This window comes from Lathamus discolor, chromosome 12, assembly GCF_037157495.1.
Source record: "Lathamus discolor isolate bLatDis1 chromosome 12, bLatDis1.hap1, whole genome shotgun sequence".
In the NCBI taxonomy this organism is placed as follows: Eukaryota; Metazoa; Chordata; class Aves; order Psittaciformes; family Psittacidae; genus Lathamus; species Lathamus discolor.
Window position 1 is genome coordinate 2,952,552 of NC_088895.1, and position 23,248 is coordinate 2,975,799.

Here is a 23,248-nt window from a genome sequence, read left to right on the forward strand (position 1 = left end):
CCCACGCTCCTCTTCCTCTTGCTTTCATTTGCGTTTCCCCCTTTTCTCGGCGTTTGCCCCCCAAATATCAGCTCAGCTGGGTGCCTGCTGCAGCTCTGGGCGGGGATGAGTCGATTTAGGCCCCCACGGGCTTGAGAAGTCCCACCTGCCTTTGGGCCTCATCCTGCTCTAGTGTTAATCGGGGCCGTGTTCAAGCGGGGAAGCGCACGCGTGAGTATTGGGGTGCGTGTGGAAAAGCACCCGAAATACTGGGGAGAGGAGTCTGCTGGTGAAGGGGTACACGCGTGAGGGTACGAATGCACATGGAAGTGCATGCACAACCATGTATTCGCTGTGCCTGTGCATCTCTGTGCAAGATATAAACATATATATATTTATGTGTACATATGCACACACAGGTACAGCCGCAGTGGTGCACCCGCAGCTCTGTCTGCACCCAGGCAAAGGGCACTGAGGGCAGGCAAGGGGGTGTCACGCGTGGGTACCCCCAAAGCGACCCTGGGGCCCGGCACACCCTTGGGGTGCCCCTCATACCCTCCGTCATTTCTCTCCGCGGGTGCTGCGTGAGGCCGGGACACGGGTGGGCTCCTACGGGGAACCCAGCTGACCTCCGCGCTGCCGGGGCAGAACGGGCCGAGGCAGCAGAGGGCCAGGATCCCCTTTCCTGCTCGGCTTCCCCGTTCCCGGTGGGGCCGGGAGCCGTCCCCTGCCCTCGGCCCCGGGCAGCCCGGAGGAGGAGGAAGGGAAGGCCGGGAGAGGAGCTTTTCCACTCGCTTTCAGGGGCTGCGGAGCCCCTCCTCAGAGCCCCGCTTACCCCCTGGCAGGTAGACCCCTGGTTCGAGCCCTTCGCTGGCTGTGGGTGCCGTCCACGGGAGTGCGGGTACCGGCATTAGCCCTGGGGCTCGGGGTCATTTGGAAATCGCTCCCCCCGTCCCTGAAGCTTTTGGTGGGGGCTTCGGTTCCGTTTTCAGCGAAGGTGGGGGGGATCCATTGTGCCTCCCACCCCACGGCGTAGGGATGCGTGGTCCCCACGGTGGCATCCGCTGTGCCGACCTTGGGATCGCAGGGCGCCGCTGCGGGCGGCCTTTGCTTGGGACTGGGGGTGGAAGGGATGAGCCTGGCCGGGGGACGGAGGAGACACCCCACATCACTGCAGCAGGCAGAACCGGAGCTGGCGGGTGTAAGGCTCCTCCGGGTGGCTCTTGGAGCGCCTGGGCCAAAGCTTTGGGGTATTTCTCCTTCCCAGGAGCTGCCCTGAGCTGGTCCTGGCGCTCTCAGCCCTGCCTGCCTCACACTGGGGGCACAGTGGCCTGCACTGTCCTGCCCCAGTGCCCCAGGCAGCACCCCCCGGCCTGAATTCCCGTTGTCCCCGGCTTTGCCAGGGCGCAAGGGGCTGGAATTTCCTGGGAATGCCCAGAGCTCCGGCCCTCATCTCCCGGCCGCTTCCCTCCGAGCTTCTCGCGGCGGCCTCCCTCGTACCCATCCCGGGCTGACGGTCTGTGCCTTCCCCCTCCGCAGGGCATGGAGGGGATAAAGGTGTTTTTGCACGAACGGGAGCTGTGGCTGAAATTCCACGAAGTGGGGACGGAGATGATCATAACAAAGGCCGGGAGGTAAGAAGCGGATGGGGGGGGCGCGTTCCCCTTCGTTTCTGGGTGGCTGAATCGGCCTTTTGTGGCCTGTTTGCGGGGAAAAGTTGCCTGCAATGGGGACACACACACGCGCGTGGATGCGGGCGCCTGTCTGCGGCTGTAGCCCCGCTCTGCCTGACATCGGTACGGTCATATCTCTGGTACCGAGAGCCCCCCCATCCGTGTCCGTGTGCACGGCCCCGGGAACGCCGGGAGTGCGGGGAACCGTTCCTGCGAGGATCTAGGCAGAAGAAACTGTTTCTTCTGGCTTCTTTCTTAACCAGAACGTTGGATCGTTAATCCCAGTTTCAGGCCTTTGGAAGCTTTCCAGGCGAATGCGAGCTGCGACTCCTTAGCCAGAAGCTACCTTTGGTTATAGCAGCTCACTGGGCTACTCATTATCACTACTATTCGTCTTACTATAATATTCTTAATTAAAGGAGTAGCTCGGCCCATCTGCTATTTCGCAATGCCTTACGCTGTTTACTGACAGGTCCTATTTATTTTGCTTACACCGAGGCGAACACACCCAGAGCACCCACCCACCGCATTTAAAACTCGATGTGGTCTAGAGCTACTGTTTACGTACGGATCGCGAAGCTGTTTAGATGCACAGATAGACGTGTCCGCAAATAAATAGCATGCTGCTCTAAGTGCGTCCAGACACACGCTTCTGGATGTGTGTGTTTGTGTGGGAGTGTAGGAAAATATACAGCCTCGCAAATCCAACTTTATTGGGATTCCACGTAATCGATTCCATGACCGATTTAGTAAACGCGATCCGCAGATATTTATGTTTGTATTTGAGCGCTTTTGGGGCGGTTTAACCTTATCTTTGATATTAATGTGTTGGAGGATTGTTAGATGGAAGGGTGCCTAAGGCAGCGAGAGGCAGTAAGAGTCTCTCCAGTCCTGTCGCTAAACTGGGGCAGCCCGAAAGAGACTCTTTTCGTTATGAGTTTGAGTTAAAACCCTCGGAGAAAGGGAAGGAAAAAAGCCCTCCCAAGCCGCCTACATGTGTAGAAATGCAGTAGCTTTAGTTTGCAAGGGCACAATCAACAACGCGGAGTCAAGCTTTCATTTTACTCTGTCCTCTGGCGTTTGTTGTGATCTTCCAAAATTTGCTTGAAGTAGGAGGGGGAAAGTAAGTAAATGAAACTACAGAGTCGGTTGTATGAAGTTTTAGCAGATAGATTTGTCTCATGGTTCGCCTTCGCCTTGAACCTCGCTGCTGCTTGAAAGTGGGGTTTAAAGAAGGGGTTTGTGTTGGAGGGAAGGGGCTACAAATAGGGAAGGGGGGATGCTGCTGGGGACCATCTGAACCCCACAACCCGGAGTGGGACAGGGGCTGGGGAAGCGGAGGGACCGCCCCAAACCCGAGTTTATGGGGGGGGGGGGGGCGCGGAGTGGGAGGGATGGAAAAGGAGGAAAAAAAGGAAAGAAAAGGGATAAAAAAGCAGCTCACGGAGGGAGACAGAAACCACCTTGCAGAAATTCCAACCGAAATAGCGCAGTGGACAGAGCTCTCATCTGGAGAGCAATAAACCAGACATTTACAGGGCAGGGGCTGCCGGGGAGATACGCGATCGGTTTCCTCGTATCTCTAATTCCCCGTGTTTATTGTTGGAGAAGGCCGTGTTCCCGCCGGTCAGGTGTTGTCGATAGAGTTACAGATCATTCTTCAGGTGGAACTGGATTTCTTCTCCCTTAAACGTTAAATCCCCGTTTCCCCCTCTTCACCCCCCCCCCCAAGCATTAAAACCCAGCCCAGCCGCCCTATGGCAGAGATAAGAACCCGAGGCTGGGGTAGGGGGGGGGGAGCGCGGTATTTTTAGAGGTGTGGGGGTTTTGTTTAGGCGTATTTTAAGTCCAGGGATACATTTTCATCGGCTTTATTTTTAAATATTTGGAAAGCGCAAACTAAAATAACACCGAATGTTTTAAGTCCCTGCCTTGCAGTAATGGAAACTATTTCGAAAAGCCCCTGTTCTTCAGCGTGTATCCGAGTGGTTTCCAAGTCTTTGTCAGGTGTGTTTGCTGATGTCCCCCGCGCACGGATTTGGTGGGACACCTGAGTGCCTGTAGGTTGGGGTGCGCTTTCTTCACATCTACACATCCAACCGTAGATACGTATAGAGGTGGTTGAAATATATGTATTTAATATATATATTTACATATATATGTGTATTTCTTTGGCAAATCTCCTCTCCTGTTCAAGCCGTTTATGTATAGAGGGAAGTAACTCGCTTCCAAAGTTCTCATGATCAGATTTTACTCAAGGGAGAGTCGAAACAAAGAATACAAATAGGAATAGACCAACAAGCACACGAGTAGGTCAATACCGAGCCTTCCAGCCTCCAATTACGGTTTTGCCTTGATTAATCGCCTGTTTTGTCTCAGCTGGGGGCTGGAGGGGCACCCAGCAGCATCCAAACATCCCCCCTAAGGGGAAGGAAGGCTGCAGCCCTCCCCTGGCCTTTCGGGAAGGGAGAATGTGGCTTTGCCCTTTTGTTAAATGACCCCCCCCCCTGCAAACACCCACACGAAACCACCTTGGAAAACTTTCCCTTCTCCGCTTTTAACCTGTGTTTTTATTTGTTTCATTTCGTTTTTAACAGGCGCATGTTTCCCAGTTACAAAGTGAAGGTCACTGGACTTAATCCAAAGACGAAGTACATTCTGCTGATGGATATTGTACCAGCGGATGACCACAGATATAAATTTGCAGATAATAAATGGTAGGCATGCGTGGGGAAAGGGGAAGGAGGAGATCTCTTTGTCGGGCTTTTTGGGCTGGGGATACCCATGAATAAGATGCTCAGCTCTGATTTTTTCCCCCCTGGAAAAGAGAGATGTTGGGTGCAGGGGCTTCACCTGAGCCTCTCGGGATGCTCCCCCGGTCCTTGGGAAAGGCATCCATTAGTTAACGATAACTGTAATCCTGTTTGACGATGAGATTATTGGCTATTGTGGAGCTGATAGTTTAATTGCAATAAGAAAGGGACTGTATCTCTAAGGGTTGGGCGCCGGCAATTAGGGAGGGTGTGTGTGTGTGTGGGGGGGAATTATGGGGTTAAAGAGAAATGGCGAGAGCTAGCTCAGGCGGGAGAGGTGCCAGAGAGCTCAATTAATTCCCGAGCAGCGTTTGTAAACGTTTTTTTCTCCCCAGGAACGGCGTGGGGACACCCGGGTGTGTGGGGGAGGCACCCACGGGAGAGGGTGTGTATTGGGATGGAGACCAGGAGCCCACGGGAGGGGATGGATGGGGAGCAGGAGCCCATGGGAGGGGACCCTTTCCCGGCAGGAGCTCAGGGCCCGTGTCCTCTCCTCCTCACAGGTCGGTGACGGGGAAGGCAGAGCCGGCCATGCCTGGGCGATTGTACGTGCACCCCGACTCCCCGGCCACCGGTGCCCACTGGATGAGGCAGTTGGTTTCCTTCCAGAAGCTCAAACTCACCAACAACCACCTCGATCCCTTCGGGCATGTAAGTAAGGGAGAAGAGAGGGAAAGGGGCACAGTCCCCCCCGCAAAGCGTGCTCATAGTCCTCTCCCACAGCGTGTCCCGCACCAACGCGTGGTCCCACCACCACTGCCAGCGCTACCAAGGTCATGGCAATGTCACCCATCTTCAAATCCAGCGGGTTGGTGGGGTGTTGTTCTCTTGCCTGAGAGAGTGGGGTAAACCCCAATGAAGGATCCTCCCCCTCCCCGAGAAATGGAAGCATAAACCTTAAAACCGGGCTATTTTGCAGCACTTCACGAGAATTGATGACAAATCCCAAGGGCTGGAATCCGCGAGTGGGAGAAACTCACCCGGCTTAACTGAGTATTCAACTACCTGGTTTTAATCTCATGGGGACCCGTGGAGCTTTAAAATCTGCTCCCTGCCTCCGTGAGGTTGCCCAACAGGTAAAATCGATCAGGCACGATTATTAGAGGGAAATAGGACCTGAAACCATGCGGATCCCTCGATCCAAAGAAAATGCAGCAATAATTAAAGACCATAATAATAATAATGAGAAAGTAATTGAAATCCCGCTAGAGCTTCTTGGACATAAAAAGGGCTTTGCTGGACCCGTGGGGCCATGAAAGCTTGTGTGAATTCTGCAGCCAGAACCAGCCCTCCTTCGGAGCTCCCCAAAGATGCTTGGTCCTCGGAGCGAATATATATGCGCATGTATGAATAATATATATATCTCTATAAAATATATATATAATTACTTAAACGGGTATGCAAGTCCAGATCCCGCCATCTCTTTCCAAGTGCATATTTTCCTCCAGTCTCGTTTCAACACTTTAGTTTCATTTTTTTATTCCAAGTGTTGGGGTTTTTTTTCTTTCCTTTTTGTTTTTCCTTCGCTTTTTAATGATAAATCTCGGGCTATTAAATCCTTGCCCATGTAGTCGCTGAGAAGCGAGGGAGGGAGCTGTTGGAGAGACACCCCCCCCAGCCCACCCCAATGCTGAGCATCTTTTACGAGCTCCTTTTCACCTCAGCTGGGGAGGTGTGCATTTATCTTGTTTTCCTTTTCTAATGTCAATTTTAGTTCATTTTTTGCCTTGAGCTGGGGACAAAGTGCTTTGCAAGAGCTGTTTTTCCAGGGCTCAGCACTTTTCCCACTCTTCCCCCTGGAAGAGGGAGGGGAGAGTGGGGGACCTCGCAGCAGCGCAGCCGTGGGGGGACGGACCTCTCCTACCCCCTCGGTGGGGTTTTGGGGGGCATTACTGGGGGACGGGGCCGGGCATCCCCCGCTGCGAACAGGCGGCTCTGGGGAGAAGTCCCTCTAAACAAAGCGAAGGCGCTGGGGAGACAATGAGGGACTTCAGAGGAGGAGCTGCAGCAGGAGCCTCTCAATTAGAGTCGCTGTAATGAAATTAAAAGCCATTAGATCGTTCACCGTTGATGTCTACGACTTTCCTGGATGTCAAAGCAATTTGCTTAAACCCCCGGGACGGGACGGGACGGGGAGGCGGCGGCGGGGCGCGCTGCGTCTCGCTGTCGCCAGGGTCCGGCAGTCATTATCGCGACCGGGCGGCCCCCCGCCACCTTCCCCCGAGATTAACCCGGTACCGAGTAAGGCCCACGTTTTATCTTGAATTCAGCGCTGTCCCCAACCTCCTCCCCTCCCATTTACAGCCGGGCACATTAAATCCCTCAGCCCCCCACTTCTGGTCTCTTTGCCCCCACCAGCAGCACGTTCAGGATGCCCGCGGGTGTTTGGGGACCAGCTCCTCTTTCCCCCGGGGGGACACAGCAGCACAGTCCGCGGCTGGAGCAGGGGAGCAGCAGGGAATAAGCACCCCTTTCACAGCATCACCGGCTCCGATGGGCTGCTTGGCTGGGGTGGGGGATTCTGGAGTGATGGAGATCCGCCCTTGGGGGGGTCTGGGGCGAGGTGGGGGCTAAGGAGAGCGAAGGTGTTGGGGAAGAGAGTGCCAGGACCTGCGGGCCCTTCTCCTCCTCTTCCTCCTCTCCCTCTCCGCGGGCAGCTCCACTCTGTGCGCCCTCCATTCCCCTGGATGTCCTCTTCTTCTTCCCTTGCCCAGATCATCCTAAACTCCATGCACAAATACCAGCCCCGTCTCCACATCGTGAAAGCGGACGAGAACAACGGTTTCGGTTCCAAGAACACCGCGTTTTGCACCCATGTCTTCCCGGAGACCGCCTTCATCGCCGTCACCTCCTACCAAAACCACAAGGTGAGGGGCTGGGCCGGGCCTCGCACCGGCGAGGCGTCCCCCTCCTTCTCTCCTGTCTCCTTTTTCCTCCCACCTCCCCCTTTTTTTCCGTTTCCTTCGTTCTTTCTCTTTCCTTTCCCTTTCCCTTCTTTCCCTTTCCCACACTTCCTTTCCCTTTCCCACTCCTCCTTTCTCTTTCCTCCCTTTTCTCCTTTCCCTTTCCCACTTCTCCTTTTCCATCACCTTCTTTTCCCTTTCCTCCCTTCTCCCTCCACCTCCCCTCCTTTCTCTCTTTCCCTTCTCTCCCTTCCCTCTCATCACCGCCCCGTCCCACCCCCTCTGTTATTCCTGGCCGCACAAAGCATCCACAGACTGGGCCCAGGGCGACCCGGGGGGGAATTAGCTCAACAGGATGGGTTGCTCCAAGAGGAGCCGACCAACCGGGGAAGTTGTCTTTATCTCCCCCCTCTTGCCGCCGGTCCCAGCCTGGTGATGATGGGGGGGGAGCCCGGCGCTCTCCCCCAGCAACCGGGGGCCGATAACGCTCCGGCCCTTGGCCCAGCCGGGGGCTGCGGGGGGGGGGCCTGCAAGGAAAGGGAGGTTCTGACCCTGAGATCAGATCCCCGCCTGCCCGAGCGAAACAAAGCAGAACAAAGCAGAATGTAGCTGAAATAAGGGTTTTCTTGGCTTGGTTCCCCCTCGGGGGACCCTGCTTCTCTTCTTCTGGGCTTCCCCATCCCTCGAGGAAGAAGGAGGAGGAGGAAGGCTCGGGGTGGGAGTTCTCTGCAGATGTATTAGTGATGCCTTTTGCCAGCCACCCCTCATTGCTGCCAGCAGACCATCACCAGGGCAGAGCCCCGGGAAAAGCCAGTTATTTTCCTATGGGGAAAAAAAGGCAAATTCCCCCCTCAATGGCATACAAAGCAATTTCTACAAGCTTTTAGTTGTACTTACGGGCAGGTAGAATGGTTCCTTTGCACTTGACAGAGTGAAATCATTGTTTTTCAAATGGAGAAAGGTCATTTAACACCCTGGCTAAATCCTAGATGCTCTCCTGGAGATGTAAGTAGGAAGCTCCTAAACCTATGCAAAGTAACTGTGTTATCTCGGGCCATCGGCTGGTAAAGCAGTTGCAGAGAGCAGAGGTAGAGAGCTGGGGAAGAAAGAGTGTCTCCCCGTAACTAAGGAGAAAAGAAAATACTTCCCTGCCCTTTAAAATAGGAGCTGTTGGCACGACCAGGACAAGCAAACTGAATCCAAACTGAGTCCCCGCCAAATTATGCCTTAAATTATAACTCCACTGTGGATGCTATAAAATCAAGTTTAACTTCTGCTTGATGGATTCGGAGAAAGAATATAATATTAATAGAACTGGGAGTTAATAAAACGGGACACACTGCTCGTTTTAAAGGCATTTCCCTCTGAGAAAACAGACCTGAATTTAACTGCTTTCCTTTGATGAAAAATAGGACTGGTTTATAGAGAAAGGAATTATCATGCAAATAAAAGCAAAGCAGAAACATCGAAGTACAGTAGTTTGGGAAAAGTGCCATATTAGGAGGAGCAGGGCTATTTGATTGTAAATCAACAACATCTGTTTGATAAGAAATGACATCTGTGTATCCGTCTATGTCAAAACATAGGCACTGACAAACGCATGAATCCCTACAGACACACAAGCTCGCATCCCACCAGACACATGCACCCACCACTACATATTTTACACACCCCCCTACACGTTTTACACACACTTACATCCCCCCTCCCCTCCCCGACACACGCATTCCTCCTCTTGCTGCACTGAATCGTGGGCGAAAACGAGTAAAGAGTGGCTGTAGCCCCAAGATAAAGCCCAGTTGAGGAAGATAGAGCCATAAAAAGAAACCAGGGAATGAGCTACCCCAAATGGCATCTCCCTCTAGGGAAGGGAATAAAATCTGCCTCTTGCCCCCAGTGCAGATGGAGAATAATAGCGGGGCTGAGGTGGTGTGTAGCTGATGTTGCAGATGATGGCTGGGTGCAACGGGTGACATCCTTGGGTGGCAAGCGGGTCTTTTCCATAAGTGGACCCCCAAGTTCAGCTTTCCCAAGTTTTGCTTGGTGGAACATTTTCCCATGTTGCGATGCAGACTGTGTTTCCTGTTGCCATAAATGATGGTCACAGTCCCACTGGTCTCTGTCTGGCTGTATGGAGCTCCCCAAGGAGGGTCTGCCTGTCCATCCTGTCCATCCCACCTCTCTTTGTCAAGGCACTAGCTATTTTTTCCCCATTTACAGCCATCCCTCTCTCCCATCCATCACCTGTAGTGCACCCTTCATGCAAACTTTCCTATCTGCACAATCACACATAGCTTGCATCCATCACCGTATTTTGCACATTGCTTTATACACCCATGTTTTTTTACACATATATGTACACAGATTCATGTGTTTTAGGTTTCAAGAGCTACGTTATAGGTGAATTATATTATTAATTGTATGACTGGCCCACAGTTTCAGCCTATGCTTACACAGCTTAGAGAAATACCCGAGTTCAGATCCCTCAATTTATTTCAATAGCACAGCTGCAATCTCAGTGTAGGACTTGTGCTTATTTCCCCTGATATTTCATGCAGCCTGAAAAGACATTTAAGCACACTGGGATCACCCCCTCCCCAGCCTCGCTGCCCAAAAGGAGGTTTAGGAGATGAAGAAAGCTTAGGTAAAGTTTTCAGTGTGGTTGTCAGCAGCTCGGTCGATCGCCTTCCCCTTCTATGCAACCCTGCAACCCCCCCATGCCCCCCCGAAATATTGAGGTGTTAAAATAGGTCACATGCACATTTCATTTCCTCGCCATTTACACAATGGGTGCTTGCAATCAGGTTGAGTCCCTAATATTAACTTTCCCCTGCAGTTAAGTCCTGTTTTGCTGTAGCTTAAATCATTGTGTTACTAGCTTGTATTTATTAGGTACTAGCTCAGTGCTTAGGACCAGGAAATGAACCCTAATAGACAGAAATAATTAAGGTTCTGCCCTCATGAGGGTTCTTTCAAAAGCAAGAATTCACAACAATTATTCTCATTAATTTTTACAACCTACTTTCCCCCTTAGCTGGACTCGGGCTTTATATTGGTTTTCCCTCCTCAGGATATCCAGGTTTATGCCAATATTCCTCCCCCTGCCCAAAGTTATTTGACATTCTTGGTAGCCCAAATTTCTTTAAGGAAACATAATCCCAGCTGGGATGCTATAGGCACCCAGAAATGCGACGTCCACCATAGCAAAACCAGGGAAGGATCTGTCTGAAGACGAATTGGATGCACTCCCAGATGCCAGTGGGCATAGACAAATGTCCTGGGGGTGGCTTTCTGGATGTAGAGGTTCATCCCACCCCCAGAAAGACCCCTGTGCTAAAAGAGTGCTGTTAAATTGGTGTCTCTTCTCTGAGCATGTCGTCTTTCGCTGCTCTATCAAGGTATCTTGCAGGGCTTGGGGTGCTTTGTCCTGAGAGCTTGGTTCTCCTTGTCTTTGGTTGCAGTTCCTTCACTTCAGTAGAGGTCACCAATGTAATGGCCCAGCTGGCATTCCATGGAGTGCCACTGTGCAGAAACTGGACCTTGTCCAGTCCCCCAGAGGAGCCCTGCAGGGGCTGTGTTCCCCAAATTCTCCCTGCCCAGCCTGGACCCATTGGCTCCATGTCTTCCCATATCCATGGCAAGAGGGGGGAGCCCCTCTGCTTACTTGGTGGGTCCCTCAAGTGCTGAGAGAGGCAGGAATCCCAAGAGTTAAGGGAGGTGAGACCATGCATCTCCTCTTCATTGCCGGGACTGGTGGCTTCTGTGCATCCCTTGGTTGCTTCGGGATTGCAGTGAGCTCTTTCCTCACTGACCTTCTCCAGGGCTCCTCACATCTCTGCTTTCAAATGCTTAGTCCCGTTCCAGGCTTCAGTGGGAGACAGTTTCAGGCTTCCTTCAAGAGGTCTTGCGTCCTTCACAACCTGTGTCTGAACCAGTCCTGTCTCGCTTTGCACCTTTGTCCTCAGTCTTGTCCCTGCCAGCCATGGGATTGGGTGCTCAGCCCAAGCTCCTCAAACAAATCCTATCTCCCTCCAGCCTCACTCCTACTTCTGACCCACCTCCTTCCCACCCCCAATCCGACACTGTGCACGGTCTGTCTCTTCGCATCCTCTGTTCTTGTCTCCCAGTTCAGCCAACAGTCTCCTCAATGAACTCCTCTGTCTCACACCAGTACCTTTAACCAGCCATTGGCTCTCAGTCCCTCCCATTTCCTTCACTGGCTTCTGGGTTCGTCATCTTCTTCCTGTTGCCAGCAGCCCCCCCTTCTCCTGGCCTTTACCTTGGGCTCCGAGTCCCAGCTCCCCATCCAGCTCCTCTGTTTGGCCCATCCAGATATACGTAGTCTCAGCAGGCATCTTGTCTTCAGCTATTTCTTTCCTTCCCACTTCTTTGGGTTTGGCTTCCTCCTCCACACTGGGGTATGTGAGAGTGCAGAAGAAAAAAGCTTTGTGCTTTCGAGCCTGAAGCCCTGGCATGCTGAGGAGGACCATGGTCACCTGTAGGGCAGGGACAACACGTATCCCCACAACATGGGGTGGTCCATGTGCTCTAAGCGTGAGGGTAAACACCTCAACCTCTTCATCACTAAATGAGGTGACCGGAATGGTGATTTTTTTGCCACTCATGTTCACAAGAAAAGAGCTCAGAAACTAAGGTTCCCCATCCCTTGCAGAACATGAAGCCCCTTTTCCACAATGCCCAGCCTTTAAGACAGTTTCAGAAGTGCCTCCAGAAGAGCCTGAGAGGCTCAGGGTAGTGTCTTTTCTCTTAGCTGAACTGCTCCAAAGAAGTAGGTCCGATTTGGCAGATAGCAAATTAAGTAACTAAAACGGAGCTCAGGTCATATACATGGCATAGAATGTTTCAGTTTTGTAAAGAGTCTTTCCTTGGTGTAACTAGATGCAAATTTTATCATGCTGGAGCTAAAGATGCCATTGGAAATGTCTCAGCAGATGTGCTTTGTGGTCAGTTAGCCCAAAGAAAGGAGCGCAGAGGAGCGGTGCTGAGATTTCATTGGGAACTGTCGCTTCCTGTTAAAGTGAAGATGAACCCATGGGTCATACAAGCCCTGAAAAGCATCAGTCCAGGAGGCTTCACTCTGGAAAGCTCTCTTCTCAGAAGGGTCCACATCAGTGGTCAGCAGTGAGCTTTGCCATCAGTTTCTTTGAGTAACAAATACATAGACGTAGCCCTATGGTTTTACTGAATCAGTGCTATATAATTTAGCCCTGGGCATTCTGTCTTAATGACTTTGCAGGACGTTGTATTTCAGTTTATTTTTCATGATGTAATTGTCATTTGACTTTCTGACAGCTTTTTCTCCCCCCTCAATGAGTTATAGTCAATTAAACAGAGTTTCGCTATGGCAAAGCAGATCCAGAAGGAGGTTATTTCCACCCACTCGTTTGCTTTTCCACCTCTGAAATAGTTTGTAAGTCAGACAAAAACTGGCCAAACAAAATATCTTCCCCAGGCTGTTTTCTAAAGCAGGGATTCACCACCTCCTTCTCTGTTTTCTGTTTTGTTGTGTAGGGTTTTGTTAAATCTGGCATGGACTCTTCCTGCTTAGTGATAGTGTTAATGCCTTGAGTTATCATCTAGGGAAACTTTGTTCAGAAAGCTTCTCCTGAAATCCGTCTGAAGTCCACCAAAATGCTGAGACCTAATTTAAAACCTTCTCTAGCTCCCGGTTCCTAGATGCCTTCAATCTAGCAGATCTCTATAGAGGCTACAGTTAACTATGCTTCACTTGGGGCATTCTGCTACCGACACATATGTTTGCTTATTGAGTGTGTTCACGATGCGGGTTAGGGACTTCTCTACGCATGAAGCAATGTATTGAGAAGATTGAGGGCCCATATGATATTTTGTCTGACATTTTGTGGGTAATATGGTCTAGTGTGAGGCTTCCTTGCGCATGGCAGGGAGCTGGAACTAGATGATTTTAAGGTTCTTTCCAACCCAAACCATTCTATGATTCTATGATATAAAGGCTTGATTCATCAGACACAGCATTCGTCTGAGGCCCTTAAATCAGGGGCTAGCATGTTGATGACTCCTCCTCCAGTGAATGGAGAAAGTTGGGGACCTGTGAAGGCAATGCTGCCCACCTCAGAGCCCCAGTGCCCTCTGGCAGTCCCCATCTCCTACCGCTTATTCCAGCAGGAACACTGAGAGACGAGGTTCCCAGTGCAGGCGCCTTGGTTAAAATGCCTTCGGTTAGGTTGAGATGAATCTGGCCCTTTGTACATCTGTGTGCTGGTGCCAATGTTGTAAATCCTTGCTCAGTGAAGGACTGCACTTATGCAAGCAAATATTGCCATTGGGTTCGGCGAGGGAGGACAACTCGTACATTTAGTGTGCTTCAGAATGCAAATTGCCTAGAAACAGTAAAAAACTTGAATAATGCCTATTATTCATTCCACAAGTGCCACCACCTCTATAGTGGAAACCAGTAGGTAGTTTCTTTGCAAAATACTCAGCTGGCTGTCTAATTATGAAGGCCTTTTAATTACTAAATGTGCCCCCATTTTACTGCTAGGTAATGGCTCGAATGGCAAATTGGATCAAATAGATCAGTTGTTTACCCTTCTCTTTGAAATCTGAAATGTATGACCAAAAAAAAAAGTAGTGCAATGCCCTGTTTAGGTGCTAAATTAGGTCCTGATTTAATAGGAATGCCCATGGTGGCAAGTGTAGGGGTGACAGGGGTCTTTGTGTGAGTTTTGAGGCTGAATTAGGCAAGAATGGCAAGTGAACAAATAGCCTTTGGGAAAAAAACATGCTATAAGACAAGAAAACAGCAAAATAATCTGGTTGTGCAGACACCTGGCAGGGTTTGCTATTGACACTAGCTGAGCCAGGTTTTTCTCTTTGAATTTTGGCAAAGAGGAGGGTCCAGTTGCGTATGCTTGACTTGGTGAACATGAACCTCTCTCTGTTCTCCCACCATTAATCTTGAGCTCCTTCCTTCCTGTTGGCCAACTTTCAATAGGAAGGAAAGACAGCGTTTCCATAAAATGCGGTGAGCACATGAAGTTCCTCCAATGGCAAACACAGGGTTCTCTCTCCTGGGCAAATGCAAGTGGTTTTCCCAGCTCTTGGCTAAGGGCTTGGACTGCCAGGCAGTGATGGAGAAAGAGAAGAAGGGGAAATGTTGCCTCTTCTGCCTCAATATTAGGGCATTGCATCTAGATCACATCTGATCCAGATTCAGTCCTGCTCTGCGAAGACCCCAAAGCGTTTCCATCACATTTGACATCCAGAGAGAGTTTGTATGATATCACCAGGGTGTTTGAGGGTGTTTCTGGTCCACAGTTACTATTGGCTTAAATGACAAACCCTGGCTTGAGAAAACCTACTCACCTAAGCCCTCAGGAGGGGTGTGTGAAGAAGAGGACTGCACCTCAGTTGCTTTGGATAAGCGTATGCTCTCTAACATACTTAAATATTATAAGAGAATCAAAGTTAGGAGTCTGAGAGCTATTAATCCAGCAAGCTTTAGATGATGAAGGCAGCCAGCCAAGTGAGCAAGTTAGTCCCTGTTAATTCCTTCTAGCATGAATGGGGAGACGAATATTCTTTCAAGACACGATGATCAGAGATGGAGCTGTCCTCCAGGTAAATCTGGAAGTTGGTCCATGCATTGCTTACAGGTATGGGGCTGGTTGTGGAGGGATGTCAGATGTGGAGCACCTTGAATGCCTTTAGATAGTCTGAAATGCATAAAGGGTGAGCCTCAGCAGCCCGAGTAGCAGGATATAGGGTTAGACAGGTCAGGTTTTGGTCATGGGTGTACACTGATGAGAAAATACTTATTGGTGTTGGTGGGATTTGTTCAGGCAATGTGACTTTCATCCCTGGTTCTGCAGTCAGTGCAGCCTTTTCTGTCCCAACGGCAAAAAGAAAGTAACTCTAAGAAAGCAGATTTTCTCCAGAGAGAAATCTGTGTGTGTGTGTGCAGTCCTATGTGTTAGGGACAAGCCTAAGAGAAGCGAGAGGTTGTTGACAGGAGATATTTTTCCAGTGGAGCGATGTAGAGGAAGGCCCATCTGGAGTGGTCAGTGCCTGAGCCGAAGGAGGACTTGAGCTCCTGAAAGCTGTGTTTTCCACCACATCCCTATTGGCTTGGGTTTAATAAACAATATCCCCTCTCTCCCAGGCCATGCCTTGGACTTGTGATGAACCCGTTGCCTTTCCTCCCTTTCAGATCACCCAGTTAAAGATTGAGAACAACCCCTTTGCGAAAGGCTTCCGCGGCAGCGACGACATGGAGCTCCACAGGATGTCCAGGATGCAGAGGTAACTCGTGCCTCTGACATGGGGACCTGCTTAGGACCTTGAGAGCTGCTTGAGCTTTGCTTTGCATGTCGCCTTTGGCTTGAGCTAAGCCAGGATTTAGGGGCAGTCCCTTCTCTGGCATTTGTACATGTGTTTCAAATCAAGCTCTTGAAATACTATCAGGCCAAAACGCAGGACTTCTCATTCCGAGGTGAATGCTTCAACTGCTGGGTTACAGAGGCAGGATCTCACCTGTGGTTTGTCCTCTTGGCCATAGGGATCTTGTACTTTCTGACTTGTTCCCTTCCAGAACAACCTCTAGCTTTGGGCTAAGCAGATGTCTCTGAGGCTGTGTGTGGGCTTAAACCTGTTTAAAACAACAAGAGGCTTGGGCTAGCTCTGAGAAGCTCTGGTCACCAGGCTACTGCAGAGGAGCTGTGGGGTATTTCTTTCCCCAGGTGGCAGTGCTTTAAAGACAAAGCTCATAGCCTTGTTCTGCGAGCAGGTTTGTTAAAGATGCTCCAGATGCCTCTGGAGATCTTAGTGCGGAGACCTGTGTTGTGCTGGTTTCTGGCTTTCAGAGGGTCTTTGGCAGGAGGGGAGTGTTTGCGTGGTCAGTTCTGGAAATGCAGAGGAGGAGCACAGACGTGATGATTTCGGGTTGAAGAAGGGAGGTATTAGAAAAGTTGGGATCTCCAGGGCCAGGTGGCCGAAGAGACCTTTCTGAATGTCAGTTTTGGATGTAAGTACTTAAGCTGAAAATCAAGCCTAAATCCTGTTTAAAGATCCTGTTTAAAGTCCTTTTCTAAATGTCGGGGCCTGCCAATACTTAACTTCATGCCTTTCACTTCACTTGGAACTTCATCCATGTGTCAAGCTGCTTCCTGGTGCAAATGTTTTGCAGGAACAGCGCCATACCCATGATTATACCTAAGACAGATGGAGATGCTCAATATAACATTTTCCATCCAGGAGGGCAGGAGTGACTCAGATCCCTTATTCTCCAGGACCAGCAGAGCTGGCTCTTAATGGAGGGCTGTAGAGACCTGTGCCGTGACCTTCTGTTGGGAGGGTTTTCTCCACCACCCACTTAGGAGCTGGCTGTAGGTGGTCGCTGAGGGCTGCAGTGCAGATGCTGGTGTGGATGCAGGAGTCTTTTCTGGTTGCCATAGATGGGCTCTCCATAGCCATGCATATCATGCTGGCGGGCAACAAATAATGCCTGAAATCCCATGAGCACGTAGACCTGTTACCCTACTCAAATGGGCAAATGTGCTCAGGTGTACAAATATTTTCAGGCTCAGACTCAGAAAATCCAATATATATAAAATATATATATCATATTTTTTTGCATCTATATATATGTATATAAAATGTATATACACGGCAGTTACTCTTCTCCATCTAAATAATCTCTGTGGTCTTCTGAATATGCCTTGTGTTCCCTGCCTGCCCTTTCCAACGACAGCACAGATCCTGGCATAATATGTCAATATTTCTTTATTTATGGGTGTACTACCACTTGAAATAGCTTTTTTTCCCTCCCTTCCCTCCTGTGCCAGCCTCCCAACCTCTACTGGAACTTAAGTAACGATGTCCCCCCCACATTTTTGCTGCTAAACTACCCTTTCATTATGGTCAATGGAAAGATTTGAAGGTTTACATTCATGGTGGGGGTTTTTTGGAGCCAGGGGGAGGAGGTAAAACAGTAAGGACTATTAGAAGGGCTTCATGCCATATGAAGAGCATGGCATCTAGCCATGCTGAGCTTGTGCTAAAAATTGCTTGGCATTTTTATGCGAGTCTGCGGTCATAGTTGATGATACAGTGAACAGAAACACTTGGAATCTATCAACACACCCGCTCAGACCTGGCAGGGTTGGAAGGGTTAAAATCCACAGCGTCGACTTTGCAGGATGATTTCTGATGCTCACTTCCTTAATAACTTATCCTCTGTACCGATAGCATAGACATGGCTGTGCAGGTTTACAAAGATGTCTTTTTTTTTAAGGGAGAGCAGGATAAGATTATTATAGTGAAATAAAGACCTATTCAAGGTTGGAAATATATGCCCATTTTTGTGTCTTTTTATATGTATCTGAATATATGCAAAATTATATATAAAAAATAGGAAAACATACATAAATCATATATACATAAAATGTGTATATAAGATAAAGAGCCATTCAGGGTTGAGTATGCTAGAGAAGTATGACCTACCTTTGTGGTTTATATGGGTTTAACATACAAATATATATTAAAATATAATTAAATATAGAAAATACAATAAAATATATATTAAAATATATCTTAATATATAAATGTATGTGTGTGTGCCTATATATATACGTTGTTTCCCAGTGATGTACCTCCTCCCTACCTGGCAGGTACAAGTAACTCTGTCTTGGCTTTAGAGCAGCGATGCCTGTTTATGCCCTTGGAGAATAGGGTGGGCTGTATTTATAGTGCTATTTCTTCCCTATAGGAAAAAAAATTGCTGGAAAAAGCACTTCTTACAACAGCCTTTTGTACTGAAAACTGGTGACCTGATATAAATTAGGTCACTGATCATCTCATTAAGGGGCATAGCCATGGAGGGAATGAATTTTGTATGCTCTGTGTTTTCTTTATTTGAAACTCTATATTTTCTTTATTTAAACCTCCATATTTTCTTTATTTAAGCCTCAAATGTTTCTTAATTCCCTGCATAGGGCTATTGCAGAGGGGCATCCCCCAGCTGAAACCAGCCCTGGGAGAAGCAAACCCCAGCAGACAAAATGCTGACCCAGCCGGGTGTATGAGCTGGCTTGTGGCATCCCATTTCTGGGCAGGATTGGCCCCAGCTATGGCCAAAGCGTATCCCTACGCTTGCACACCTTGGAGCAGCTTTGGAGGCATGAGCCCTGGTGAAGATGTGCTCCCAGCACTAAACCTTTAGGTCCTAACGTGTTGTGTGGGGTTTGGATTGGATGGGAGTAGGTGTGTGGTGGTTGAAGATACTGCCTAGAAGTGGTGCCCCCAGGCTAGGCTGGTGTCTGTGCTCCTTCTGTGTTAAGCAGAGAGTGATGGGAGCTTTCAGAGAGCAAAGCTGCTTTCTTTTGAGACCTCACCCCATGAATGGGAGGGTGGGTGAAGAGCCCTCCCTCTGCTTTCTCACCTGCAGAGTCTGAATGACTTACTTAGAGTAGATGCCTGCCTTTTAAATAGCTAAAATTACATGAGATGAAGCGCATCCTGAATTACCATGTGGCCAGACCTGGTGGTCTCCTTGAACCTTTAGATGCCAGACAATGGGAGGGAAACCAGTTTGCTACTCAGCTCAGAGCAGGTCTTGCAGTGGGGTAAAGTAGAAGTAGGTTTGGGTGCTGGTGGAGACTTGGCCTGGTGGTTCATCCATTGAATGCCTACCACTGGGAAAAAGTAGGGACTAAGAGTAAGGAAGGTGAAGCAGAGAAGAAAGACATCTTCCAATGCCAAGAGTGAGCTCAGAGCATGGTCTCAGGTGCTTTGTTGAGGACTCTCCCTCCATCTCTGCTTGCTTCTGTGTGCTCTGGCTATCTGGATAGATGGGGATGTCTTTGCAAGCCCATTTCTCTCCATGGTTTTCTCTTTCACAAAGTCTCTGCATTGGCTTTTCTCTCCCCGTTTCCCAGAAGAAAAGCTAGTAAGTCTGTCCAGGTAGAAGACTTCATTCAGTAGCAATATTAAGCCTTTCAGCAGCAGATGGTTTCACTCAAAAAGTATAGCCATGAGTTCCAAAGGAGATCCAAATTCCAGTGAACACTGAGTTCTCATACATGTTAATTTTCTTCTTGCTGCCTTTCTTTCCTGAGGCACACAGGACCCCTTTAGCAGGTTCTTTGACAGGATGAGTGCTGTGGGAGAACAGGGTTTTCAAAGTTTTAAGTTTCGAACAGGGTTTTCAAAGTTTTAAGTTTCTAACAGGGTTTTTGAAGTTTTCAAATTTCTGAGCATGAGATCAAGTTTGTGATTTTCTTGGTTAAAAAAAAGAAGAAAAAAGGAGAACACACTAGAGGAAAATGTGCAGAAGGATGCGAGCTACGTGGCATCTGTGTCCTGTGCTCCTGCTGCAATTGAAAACATAAAGCAGGTAAAATGAAGTAGTTGTGACACTGGGAATTTTAGGCAAAGTATTCCTTTTGGATCTCTGTGAAAATTCCTTTTGCTTCCGCTTAGAACTTCTGCTGTGCCAAAGGGAATTTGGTGTGGATAGCAAGAGCAAAACATGCAGCAGAAATCCTCAGAGGGTGAAGCTGATGCAGAGAAACGATGAGATCTGCACTGCAGATGCTAGTGTAGGACTTTGCCCTTAAAATGCCCCACGTCAGTGCAACTGTACTAATAAACCACAGCTATTGGGTGACCTGGAGGCTTGCATGCAAGTTGTATCTTAGATCTGTGACTGCCAAAACACAGCGGGGAAGAAGTGTTTGTGGGTCTGGGGCTAAAGCACTGTAGAAGAGTAATACTGTTAGACCATTTAACCAAGTTTTGTTCATCATCTGCAACTCCCATTGTCTTCAGCAGTTATTACGGGTGCTGAAGAGCTGCTGAAAGTCTCAGGCCACTGTTACTGTTTGTTCAAATTAATGCCGTTTAGTCTTTGAAGCTTCTCATTGGGAAAGCTTTTGAGAGGGAAGATGATTGCGCGAAAGGGTGGGTCTTGGCTCCCTTGAGGGATATCTTGAAACCTTTCAGAGTGAGACACAGACTCCTAACTGTTCACTGGACAAAGAAGAGTGGCAGTGTAGTTCATTCGATGTTATGTACCCTGCTAACGTCGTGTTTGACTGATGGGTCTGTTCGTTGCAAGTAGGTCTCAGTCCACTGTAGATGACCTTTCTCTTCTTGAGTCTTCTCATTGCATCTTTACATTCATGATCATTTCCCATGTTCTGCACTGAAATCTCCCAAGAGCCACATGCTGTCTGAAACATTTTCAGTGTGAGAATTGGAGTTATAACATCTGTTGGAGAGATGATGCTTTCCTCCAGAAATGTCCCCAAGGAAATTTTCCTGGTTAAAGCCCCAGTGGAAACTGTAGGCTTGAATCGTATTCTATAGAGTTTGATGGAATTCAGACGAAATCCAAAATAAGGCTTTACAGGCTTCACTGGAGGGTATCCACAGCTCTTTTAAAGGGAGAAAATCATCTCAAGCAACACAGGGTGGCTGCAGTTTCCTTCATTGCCTCTTCTTTGAGCAGGATCTCATCTGCAGAAGCTTGGCACAGCATGAAGGGAGGGATGATGATGCTGTCTCTGTTGGCCAGCATCCATTCTCCGGCTCCTCTTGTGTTCGTCTTAGTCCAACATGAACAGTGGCATTTGTCTGCAGGAATCCAGCTTTTTATCTGCCTGGTAATGATAGCTCTATATCTCTAGCTCATTCTTTTCACTGCTGGTTCTTGGGTTTGTTACAGTGATCTCTTCGGGCTGCATTGCTCAGATGAAGCACTGGTTGTTAACGTACCATGCATGCACCCAAACCAGGGTTATTGGATCCCTTCACATTCTGGCAAAAAAGGCCAGGACATTTGATATGTTGGTGGAGAATGCTCCAGTGAACATCTTACCTTATTCCTCAATGAGCACTTTGACTTGACGTCCAGCCTAGGGTATTATTTTCTGTGTGCAGTCCCCATGCAAAGAGAGCTCATTTTTGATCTGAGGGTAAGGCTGAAGGGAGTGCTCAGTAGTTTAGAATCATAGAATAGTTAGGGTTGGAAAGGACCTTAAGATCATCTGGTTTCCCTCCTACCAATTCCTTTCCTGCTGTAGATTTTATCCATTTCAAACTCTCCAGTGCAAACTCTCTCAAGTGCCTCATGAGAATAGTTTGATTTTATTTCAGTATGCTAGAAATAAGCTGAAACGAATGCACTTGACAATTGACAATTGTTTTCTGGTTTGTTTCTTTTTCCTGGGTGATGGTATACTTATTACAGTTACATTTTCTCTTCCTCGTTCTATATCTGTTATGGCTGGCTTCCATTTCTCTCCTACTCTCAAGTCTCAGCAGGAAGGACAACAGTTGGTGGCCTGGGAAATATAAACTCAAATGCCTTTGAGTTATATTTGCACATCTGGAACTGGAGGCTGATTCTGCACCCCTGAATCCACAGGTGCTGGGTGTGCGAAAGGAGACAGGACTGCTAGGACAGCAAACATTTGTCCTTTCGTAGTGAGCGACCAAGGAGCAGTTAATTTTAAGGAGGTTTCTGGCAATTTGGAAAGAGTGGAGGGAATTGCTGCAGTTGGCCACTGATTGATCAGATTTTAGATTAGGAATTGCCATTGTGAACAAGATCTAGACAATGCCCAGCTTGGGGGCTTCAAAGGGTGCAGCAGCTAACCATGGGTTATTCCTCTTCCATATCATGGCTCATCTTGACCTCAAACAGGTATCAGTGTGCTCCTTGGGACCTGACATTCAATAGGTCTTTTGGAGTCTTGTTACCATGAGCTGCAGCAGCTCTGGAAAGCCTTGGCATATAAGGCTTTGTTGCAGAAATACCAGAAACATCTTCTACAATAATTTGCTTAGGGTCAGTAGGGGTTGGATGCTTCAGTGCAGAAGCTTCTGATTATAAACCATGGATCTTCAAAGAGATTTTGAACAAGTTTTTTGTCTGGCAGCTGCATTTAATGTGCATTGGCTGGTACATTAGGAAACTTCAAGCCCGACATGATAAGACATTGACGATGATCACTGTCTTACAGCACAGTGATAAGCAAGAAAGTTGGCTGGATGTCACTCTGTGAAGGTCTATATTTATACTTTTTCACAGTTTTTATCAGTTTGCAGAGGCCAAGAAGGTTTCCAGCTCTGAGATTACAAAACCTTGAATTTGCTCCTTTGATTTCTCTGCTAAATATGAATTTGTGGCATAAGTGATCCTACGGAGCTCTTGAGTGCATCATGGTGACAACGTTATTTGGCCAGGGGGAAGATGTAATGAGAGAAAATGAGACAGAGGTCACTAATTCCACTTGGCAGAGGTCTGATTTGGTTGTAAGTGCAGGAAAGATTCATTTGTAAGACCTGATCTGCAGGGTCAGGGTTATTTGATGAACTCTAAAGAGGAATGGGTCTGTTTGTAGGAAGTGGTTTTGCAGAACCAATGTCTGATCCTACAGGTCTGGGAAACACGTGGCCAGGTGGAAGTTAAGAACTCAGTCTGGGTTTCACACTGAGGGCCTTTGCTATAGACTTGGAACTCATCCCTGTTTTCTTCCCCCAAGGTTTAATGAAAACCCAAGTAATGTTCTCTCCTGGTGGCCCTTCAGCTGGAAGCCTGATGGTGCAGAGACTATACAGCACCTTGTGCAATGCAGCTCCCCACTTCCTTCCCGGCCCCTTCTGCTATTGCAATACACCAACTACAGTCTGAATATTCATCATTAGCTTCCAACAGACTTTAAATAGACCAACGACAGTTTCCTTCCTTGTAAATTCTTTCCCCCAACCAATTTCTTCTAATTTTACAATTCTTAATGCAAAAAAAGGAAAGCCCATTAACACCCCCATGTAAAACTGACATTCTGGCCCAGTCTCTTCCTTGCTGTGTGGACAATTT

At 48.6% G+C, this 23,248-nt stretch overlaps 1 protein-coding gene across 6 annotated transcripts in view; it reads left to right on the forward strand.

Moving 5' to 3' along the window:
• Nucleotides 1-23,248, forward strand: part of TBX5 (T-box transcription factor 5) — a 131,946-nt gene that overhangs the window by 94,351 nt on the left and 14,347 nt on the right. For 5 of the 6 annotated variants that reach the window (XM_065692502.1, XM_065692505.1, XM_065692504.1 and 2 more), the window contains exons 3-7: nucleotides 1,519-1,613; nucleotides 4,250-4,369; nucleotides 4,969-5,116; nucleotides 7,180-7,332; nucleotides 15,578-15,669. In XM_065692502.1, the coding sequence (XP_065548574.1) occupies nucleotides 1,519-1,613; nucleotides 4,250-4,369; nucleotides 4,969-5,116; nucleotides 7,180-7,332; nucleotides 15,578-15,669 (608 nt within the window). Of the gene's footprint in view, nucleotides 1-1,518; nucleotides 1,614-3,449; nucleotides 3,660-4,249; nucleotides 4,370-4,968; nucleotides 5,117-7,179; nucleotides 7,333-15,577; nucleotides 15,670-23,248 lie in introns of those variants that run through there. The other variant, XM_065692506.1, reaches the window with a different exon arrangement.